Below are 10322 nucleotides of genomic sequence, written 5' to 3'. Positions count from 1 at the left end.
TTAAAGTTGCAATACAAAATGTTCGTATTTGCCGTGTCCTGCTCGCGGGCCCATTCCGAGAGATACCGGTAAAAAAACGGGATTTGTTTTCCCTAATACTCTTGACGAGGGAAAGTGTGTGTGTGGGAATGAGCTTTGGGCTACATCACTGCAGTTCGGAATTCCTCTCTCTTTACAAGAACAGCTGCTTCACAAACATCTATTTTATAAGCTCCACATTGGTGAAGAAAGAACCTTCGAGGAGACGAACCATTGTTTGCGTCCATTTCTGTAATGTTATGAACCGACTAGTTTGACTAGTCGCTAGTATTTTGAGGTGTATAATAAATACTATTATTAGTGATGTGTTTTATATCAAAGTAACATCAAATTTTTCGTTAGTGAAATTTGCCACCTAGTGATATGAACATCTTCATGGAATTAATACAAGTGGTGTGCGTGTAATTTGCAATGGAAACAAACTTTATAAATTTCGAGGGGGGACTGATGATCCGACCATAATTGATTCACCGGTCCAATCACTGACTGTGACATGTTGAACTTGATGTTGTAAGTTCTAGGATTTTATTTATACACAGGTAAGGTGAAGAAATGGTTTTATGTTTTTGTTTTATATATTTGTCATAATAATTTTATTGGACATACACAGGTGAGCCTGTAGGTGCTAAATTTTTAATTATAACAACTTTTTGTTTTTTTTTTATAACACAGGTACGTAGGCCTAGTTTACAAATAGTGTTTATTTTATTTTATATTTTATTTATCGAACAATGTATGAGTGACCTAGTTAAATAAGTCAGGATGAACTCAGACAATTACTCTTAGATGATGTAGTTTCTTAACCCGACAAGTGAATATTGATTGTGATAAACGCCCCCCGTAACATCAACACTCCAAAAATTCACCCTCGGCCCCACGCACATCTGCAGGGATTTACATAGGACTACCTCCGTCTCTTCTAGGCCCTAAGGGAGGTGGAATTCCTCAATCGAGTATATCATAAGGAAGGTGGACAAAATGAATCTTAGGAGTAGTGAAAAATGGGATTCTTTGATGTCCCGATGACATCTTTTGCCCTGTCTGAAAAATGATTTGTGGACTGTGTCGCTCACAGGACTTTTTCGGATGTGGTATGTCGGGGACGAGTTAACGAACCACTAGAAGGGGAGGAAGGAAAGTTCAAAGCGGATGATGCCCAGAAGAACGCCCCAGAATAAACAGAAGACCGGCGACAGGCCTTTTGGGCATCCCCGGCCACCTACGGCTGCGGAAATGTACCCCATATTTAGCTGGCTGAGGGACCACGCGGCTGTTACAACCCCCCATCACCAGCTGCGGGATCCACCGGCTGTAACAACCCCCTCCATTCCAACTCTGCGGAGCCCCACCTTTCCTCCTGTACCAGACCATTGTGGTTGAGGGCCGTATCCATCTCGCTGAGAGGCCCAAGAAAAGGTGAATATTCATAAATTTAAGGTTAGAGGCCCTGGTACCTCGGACACACCGAAAAAGGTGTTCGAAGTCCACATAGACTCTTTTTTTTATCTGTTCATGAATCAATTTTAGTCTTTTGGAACCTGATGGTTCGGGGAAACAAACAATTTTGCTCAAAGACGACATTGATTTCACTATGCACGAGCTAGAGATGGGAGGCTTTCGTCCCAGTTTTTTTTTTATCAATACAAAATAAAAAAAGAAAAAAAACGGCTGCTTCTCCTTGGGTTCAATGTGAACCTGTTTGAAGAGGATAAAGAAGTTTTTGGGCTCTACTAATCAAGCATGAGGGCTTACAGAAAAGAAAGACTGTTTGAATCTCATACTTGGCATACTGGTCGCACCCAACCCTAGTCTGTTTCCATACCTTTCTTTTCTAAGATCCAATGAACATATAACGTAGGTTTCAACAGATTCTCCTAGGCAAGTTTCATGTATCGAAATCGTCGTGAATCTCCTAAAACAAGGGGCCCACCCTGGGTATGACCCTCTGGGTGAAAGGTGTATGCGTGATTTTATTATCGATCACAACTGTATGAACGATGCCATTCAGGTCTCCACTTTGTTGCCAAGACCAGGAAATCTGATATTGATGGAAAGTGAATGATTGGCATGGAAGAAACCGTTGTACTTTTTATGTCAAATACATGGCTAAATAAAACGGCAACGCAAGGTTTGGCATAAAGAAATTCGAACTTTGGTGATTTCTGCGACGGGGAATATGTTCCATGCAAATCCGGCATTATATTCAGAGCAAGGACTTTTTGGGAAGGTGGAGATCTGATCCATTTACCCAACACAAGTTGTGGATATGACTTGAATTGACGAAATGGTTGGACCTATACCGTAAATATTACCACCTGTTTACCGGACAATTTTTACAACAAAAGTCTATCCTCTTGGCTAAATTTTTTTAGTTCACAAGGAAGGACCTTTTCTATACAGGCACTATCAGTAAAGGAAGCAGATTTATTTCAAATCTTGTAAAAGGAATCTAACATAGTCAGTTGGCGAATCCCTAATACTTTCAAGGAAAAAACAAGGTGCTTTATCGGTGAAATACTAGGGAACGCAAAAACTAGAAAACCTGTTTCATGCCTTATCACTACACTACGGCCTAAACCATGCATGAAGGATCAGGGTGGGTGGTAAAAGTCGTAGTGGTAAGCACAGTATCAAACCGGGTGGGTAATAGCAGGATACAAATCATTACACATGGGGGGATGTTTTGAATTGCAAAGATAAAAGTATTTTTCACCTTGACCTGCATGGCCGCACACACCAAGCGGATACTGGATAAGCAAAAATTGTATAACAATTTTGGGTTTGATCTATGGGCGGCCTCCTAAATGGCTTATATCTTGGTACAGATACCACTACTAGAATAAGCCTATGAGCAAGATTGGGAGTTTGATGAACATACATTGTAGACAGTCTTCTTTTTAGGTTTGCTTTGCTGATCCAGTTCCTCAGGGTGGATTATGCACCTCTACATCAGGCCGCCCCCTCACCCCCCCACCAATCATCACCTTCCCGCAATCCCTTGCCGGGGAGGAAAAAACAATAGAAAAGTGTTACAGTGGTGTAATAAAAAAACTACAATCTGGTGTGCCGATTGTATAAATTGGAAATCCAACTACTAAGTGCCAACCCAAGGGTTTGAACACTTCCCCTTCGTCCTGAAACAGAGAAGACGGGCTCGAGTGGTCAACTCGTCTTCCAGCGAGTAGCTCGACTAATATTTTTGGAATTAAAAAATGCCGATGGATTTTTATGTATGTGTACATATTATTTTATTATTACAATAAATTTTACTTCATTTCATTTTGAAGCATTTTCCCTGTCAGTGTAATATTGTGTGCTTTTATAATACTTTTATTTCCTGGAAATAAAAACAATTACTCAGAATTATACAAGCAAAATTTATTATTACATATAAACATAGAAAATAAGCTAAATCAATTATATTTTTCATGTCTCTCTAAAAATTTATGCTCCTACAACATAGAGGAATATGTCCTAAAAATATAAGTAAGCCTACAGAACAATATCTAAAAATTGTTGGAATCGTGAGATTAATGATAATTTTTTGTAAAAATAAAAACGATTCCACAATTTAACCCCAAAATATAATGTAAAAAACACTTTTGGGAAAGTGTAATTTTTTTAATGTTTTGCATAATGAACCTTTCTTAAGAAAGATTTTGTATATCTTGAAAAGTGATTAAAAAAATTATTAATATTTTTTTAATTGAGAGCTTTACTTTTGGATCTTTGTTTCTTTTTTTGACTTATAATGAAAAAAAAAGTTACTTAAAATAGAAATTAAAAAATATTACTCCAACTTGCATATACATGTTTCTGGTTTCATACTGAAAAAGGAAAATATTATAATAAGTGTATACTTTACTTTCATATAAAATTAACATTCTACATAGGTTTGAATGAATAGGTGTTGCCAACAACTAGCAAAATAGTGGCCTAGCCATTATAGAGGAATTTGAAAACTGCCAGATCCAGATGGGTTAGATTTGTATGGATAATTAATGCTTGTAATTGTGCATTAATCTATTCTGTATCATTGTGAAATTAAATATATAAGTAAAATAAACAAGCTTGTTTAATACTTCATATATTTTGGTAAATTTGGGTTAAAATTGATGTTTTTACATATATATTATAAATAATGACTCATACCTGGTACATTAGCTCAAATACTTTCCACATGGCAGGAGATATTGATTTACTTGTTAGATCATACACAAGAGAAAGTGCTTCTTCATAGAATTCTAGAACATACAAAATAAATCCATATATAGAATGCAACTACTAAAATTCACCTCGATCATGATTTAGCTTACTAACATATTCATTTCAAATAAGATTCTGGGCACTATTAATATATGCTGCTATATATACAATAACAATAACACATTGATGATATGAAGTAAGGATCTACACTTGTGTCACAATAATTATAGATCTATTGAAGCACTATAGTAATAGTAGATCAAGGTTTAGTAGATTTTAAATATATCGACTAGAATGGTGTAAACAAGCAACTAGAATAAATTTTATTTGTTAAAAAACAACTATTGAAACATTGTTGGATTTGTAATGGTTTTATTAAACAGTAACGATAACGACAGAGGCAATTAGGCTTTCTTTCATTGAAAATAGAAAATCAAGAGGGAGTATTACCACTAGGTTTTATTTCAAGAAAACAGTTTGTTATAATTTCTCTACAAGTAATTGAACAGTAGTAATGGACAGACAGGCCCTGTACTTGATGTGCCGTGTGGGCCCGAGGTAGATCAGGGGTAAAAAACAGCTGATCCACATTGCACACGCACACGCACGTGCACACACACACACACACACACACACACACACACACACACTGCACATTGCATTGCTGATCTCTGCACATTGTTGAACTCCTGGTTGTGTTCACCCACCTTAATCTCTCTTCCTATATATCCCCTTATTTTCATATATTTCCATTTTATATATATATATATATATATATATATGCAGCTAGTGGAAATGATAACTGTCCGTCAAAAACCCCCAAAAAGTTAAAAATTGATATTACAGATACATTGGCTAAGATCCTTGACCAGCTTGGTATACCATTATCATTCAATATGGTGGCTGTTTAAAATTGTTTATACCTCAAATACTTTTAGATATATCAATACAAGTACAGAGTAGAGCGCGGTAATTTGCTTTTTTGCACTGCAGGCTGTGGCGGCACTATTGGTCAAAGAGAGGGGAGAGTGGGCGTGGCTTATAGTGGCTGACGGGAGATTTGTATTCCTCCGCCTTCCAGTTGCCATCATGCAGTGGACATGAGAGGAGAGGTCGTTTTGTGTTGCAGCGTATTTTTCAAATGCCCACTCGATCATTGCAGTGCAGCGTGCTTTTCGTTTACGATTCGCTGTTCCCCCACGCAGACGTGTTCCTGGTCGGCAATCAATTGTAAATTGGGTGACTGCATTCAGAACAGCAGGGAATGTGTCATGTGTACGAAGGGGATCTCAGAGAAGGATTACAACACCGGAAAACATCGATAGAGTTAGAGCAGCAGTACTGCAATCTCCAAAACGCTCTGCTCGGAAGCAATCACTTGCTCTTGGCATTTCAAGACGTTCTTTCCACCGGATTCTTCATGATGAACTGAGATTTCACCCGTATAAAATGTGCATGGTCCATCAGTTGTCAGAACGGGACTATTTGACACGGCGTACTTCTTGTGAAGACATGCTTGCAACTATACCACGTGACGCAATTGTGTTCTTTTCTGATGAGGCATATTTTCACCTCAGTGGGTGTGTCAACAAGCAAAACATGCGCTACTGGAGTGAAACAAACCCCAGAGAAGTCCACCAGAGACCTCTGCATTTGGACCGCGTCACTGTGTGGTGCGCCATATCACGAGTAGGCATCATTGGCCCTTACTTTTTTCAGGATAATCGTCTTGCCATAACTGCGAACTCCGAACGGTGCTTGACTATGATACAGGATTTTTTTCAGCCGGCTCTTGAGGCAATGCAATTAGAGGATACATGGTTCCAACAGGATGGTGCCACTGCACACACAGCGAGGGTTACCATGATGTTTGAGGCAAATGTTTCCTGGACGGCTTATCTCTTTGAGGGGTGATGTCAACTGGCCGGCACGCTCACCAGACTTAGCCCCATGCGATTTTTTCCTTTGGGTTTACCTGAAGTCGAAGGTGTATATCAACCGTCCCAACACCTTGGAAGACCTAAGGAACAATATTGAGGCTGAAATTGGCAGAATACCAGTCGACATGCTTGTTAGAGTTAATGAAAACTTCAGAAAACGTATGCAGCAGTGTGTGGATGCCGAAGGTCGACATTTGCCAGATACATTATTTAAAACCATGTAATTTAAAAATTCCCTTACTGTTCAATATAATTAAAATAAAAAATAATTTTTTCTAAGGTTCATAATTTTTTATTTCATTTCCAAATCAGCAAATTACCGCGCTCCACCCTGTATTTACATATATTTAGTGGGTCAATTAAGTCCCCGGGTGGAATATTATTTTAACAATTACAAATAGAGTTACAAAACATTTTCTTAGTGCACATGAAAAACTATTTTATCACATATTCAGTGGACTGCTATGCTCCCCAGGAGAACAGACCTCAAGAAATCAGAGGAAAAGTTTTAATGGGAGCATATTACAAGTAACATATCAATCAAAAGTCTTTATTGTTAGAATATGGCGCCACAAACCCGACTCCAAAAGATTGACCCTAACCAAAATGGCAGCTCATTGAATTTTCAAAACATTCTTAGTATAGGATTTTGTATTATTTTCTTATTATCTGTGAAAAGAATGTACAACGGAGAGACAACAAATTTTCAAACACCAAATGAAAGGTTTTTATCAGTAAAACCACAATTTGTTTATTTATTTATTGTTAAGACATATTAGCATAAGGGATGATTAATATTACACACCTGATCTCACACAGTTCACGCACAACAATAAAACAGGGTAATTTTATAATGATGACTTCTTAAAGTACAATCATAAGGACAATTCTAATAAACAATTTGTACAAACGCTTTCATCGGTACAAAAGGTTGGTTCAGTACAATCCACAAATAAACCAAATACTTTCATCAGAACTCTAGTTAATTAATTTATCGTTTGTGGGGGAATAGGAAGCCTAAGAATACCACGTTACTACAAAGGAATTTGCGAGATTCAGGAAAAAAAATATATTTAAAATTCCAAGTCATTTTTCCTTTTTAAGTAATAGAAATGGGTAGGATATAAAATGAGCTTCCAGAATATATTACATTTATGTAAAAATGTATGGATGTGTATTTATAGAGAATGTATTTATTTACAAGTGCGCAAAGTACGACGTACGGATAAAATACGATTTAGCGATCGTCTGTGAAAAAATAATAGGACAAAATAAAAATATAGACACAGAAAAAACGAACTTCAAATTATAATATTATTTATAACTTATTAACTTATAACTATTATGTTGCTATATATTTATAAACAGTTTTATACACAAAAAACAACAAAATCATGTTTCACCAATCGGTAATTTCAGTATTGCCGATCGTTTTTTTTTGTATTACAGTGCAGAATCAGTCAGTTAGATTACAGTCAAGGACTACGAAACAACAAGACATAAAGATCCTCATGCACGTTGGACTATTTGGTTTAAACTATTCAAATCGTCACATGTGCGTAGAAGTCGTTACAGTAAATAGTTGACCGGAGAACTGATGGAATTTCCAGCCGTCGTCCAACCAATGCCACTCTGACGACGAAAACTGATGAGCGTGGCTGATTAGATGTGCTGGCTGTCTGCGGTTTGTAGACTGGCAACAACATTAAGTTGCGTTTACACTGGCAAATAAAGTTACGAGAGAATTTTCACAACTACTGTAGCATAAAGTGAACCAAATAAGAAATTTTACTCACGAGAACTGTCGCAAGTACTTGCTACAGTTGTATCACTGGTTGTTCCGGGAGTTACGACAAAGTCTGTTCACACACAACAGTGTTATCTCGGTAATGTTCATAATAGAAAATGTAATAGCCGACACTGTTCTCCAGTTCTTGCAAACAACTGTCCGGCACTGGTTACAGCAGCGCTCGCGAGAGCTCTTGCGCCTGTTTAGACTAGCGATGTTTAGTTTGACACAAAACTTGCGCCATTTTTTCCCCGGTGTAAACGCAGTTCAGTTGAGATTTGGATGTGACTGTGATATCACTTACTTTGTTTTAACCTATTTAATTTGGTGACAATCGGAACAATCGTTCATAGACCAACCGAGGGCTCAGCCGCGATACGAGCGGTTAGCGGTGGGCGCTAGATTGGGCGGGGACTTTGTTTGTGTTGTACATATGGGGAACACTCAACACTAGCAATGGCAGACGTGAGAAGCAGGGCAGTACCACACGATGGCGCTTATCCACCACCAATTCTAAACATTAAATGTTTTTCCTGCTGCTCATCCCTCAGCTCAGTCTGTCATTGCTGTGCAACAGGACGCAAACGCCCCTTTCTTGACGTTACTTGTTGTAACTAACCCACTACTTTCTTCTCCAAAAGGTATCTTATTAAGCTTTGTATAAATCCAACTGACATTCTTGTGCATCAAAAACCCGAGCTGCACCTCTTATCAAACCGTCAAACATTATATTATTCAACAAACCGAATTCTGAAGCCTGTTTATAACACCGTACATTTTAGGCCTATGCTATCTATCTAACACACATCTTTCCAAAAGACTATTTTCTCTAAAGAATAAGAGTTTGACAACTTCGGCGACTGAATAATACTTAAGTACAAAAACCCTGTTTGTACTGTGGTTACTACCGAGTTACCGCTTAGAGCGTACCACTTGTTTAGTGCCGAAGTCAGAAGCGATCGGACAGCCGATTTTAATTGTCCAATGCATTGTTACATATTTTTTTTTGGAGGGAAAGGCTTGCCGCGGCACAGGAGTAGAACTAACCGAGATAAACTCACTACACTAGTGGAGGTAACCTTAGATCAACCTGCGTAAGATGTAGCTCACGAACATATGTCTATCTCCATACACAATTTCACAAGCCACGACACGTAAAATACGATGTTTCATGATTAATAAGTTCTTGATTCAAGAAGCTGTCAAATTATGTCTTAATTTTATAAGTTCTTGGAGAAGGAAAAATTGTTTTTTAAATTTTCCTGGTTCTCAGAAAAATTCCTGGCTTATTCCCCATCGGGTGGCCACCCTGGCAAATCTACCTGAAACTAAAAGAGTGAAGGTGGGGCAACTTTCAACTAGCCCTTAGTTTTATCTGGTGGAATAAAGGGGTTGGAGGGGAGGGGGGTAGAAGAGATCCAATGAACAGTGAGTGACTACTTTCTAGATTACTAAATTTGACAGGATATAACAGATCTTATACATAGACTTCCTGTAATGCAAGACAATACAGACCCATGACACTGTTGGTGAAGATATGGCCCACGACTCCCAGCACAGTCGGCTGTAGCTGAGCGAGTATCTCTGGCTGCTCCTCCATCACAGTCAACAGGGTCTCGATTGTGTTCAGCAGACCCATCGCTGTGATGGCCTTCTCATCAGAACCTTCGTCTGTTTCCAACACTTGACTGAAAGTTTGAGCCTACAAAACCAAAAAAATAGCATTATTATCTTTAGACTGACCAAATCCATGTTTGATTTTTAAACTTATATTAACTACTTATACCAGTATAATATGATAGAGGAAGTAATGTTTATGCTTTCACTATTTCAAAAGACTACGTTACTTTTTGGAGTCCCCCAAAACAAAAATGTTTGTTTTTACAAAAACTAAATCGTGTGTCTTAGTGTATATGTTCAAATTCGACAAGTAGGTCTAGTTTAACACCACATGACATTTTTACTTATGTATTTGAAACTACAAAAAATAATATGAAAAAATGTTATCTACTTAACCCTTAAAGCGCAGTGCATGGTAATATCCGTATTGTCACATTTTAGTATATTGTAAACATTACAAGTCACAAAGGTGCTACTATGTGAAGGAATTCATAGATGTATTAATTTATGACTGCCAGGAATCCAACTGAAAATGCGGACATGTAGAACACAGCTGCCAATACACAATTAGTTTTTTTTAAAATATGTTTTTGTTTATTATTTCAACTTCCAAAAATGTTATCTTTAAATGCACTCTAATTCTAAACAAGCCAGATTTTCTTACGTGCTTTAAATGTTAAGTGTTTTAGTGTAAAATATTTTAAACTTCATGTTGGGTAAAATGCAAC

General features: G+C 37.6%; 1 protein-coding gene across 1 annotated transcript in view; it reads right to left on the bottom strand.

The window, feature by feature from the left end:
- Window positions 1-4149: 4149 nt before the first annotated feature.
- The window catches only part of LOC124374839 (importin-7-like), a gene marked incomplete at its 5' end in the record, with an annotated part of 46463 nt that continues 40290 nt past the window's right edge, over window positions 4150-10322 (bottom strand). The window contains 2 exon segments of the mRNA XM_046832985.1: window positions 4150-4283; window positions 9490-9676. Of these exon segments, the coding sequence (XP_046688941.1) occupies window positions 4186-4283; window positions 9490-9676 (285 nt within the window).

This window comes from Homalodisca vitripennis, unplaced genomic scaffold (assembly GCF_021130785.1).
Source record: "Homalodisca vitripennis isolate AUS2020 unplaced genomic scaffold, UT_GWSS_2.1 ScUCBcl_10295;HRSCAF=19112, whole genome shotgun sequence".
Taxonomy (NCBI): domain Eukaryota; kingdom Metazoa; phylum Arthropoda; class Insecta; order Hemiptera; family Cicadellidae; genus Homalodisca; species Homalodisca vitripennis.
This window is presented reverse-complemented; position numbering and strand designations above follow the sequence as displayed.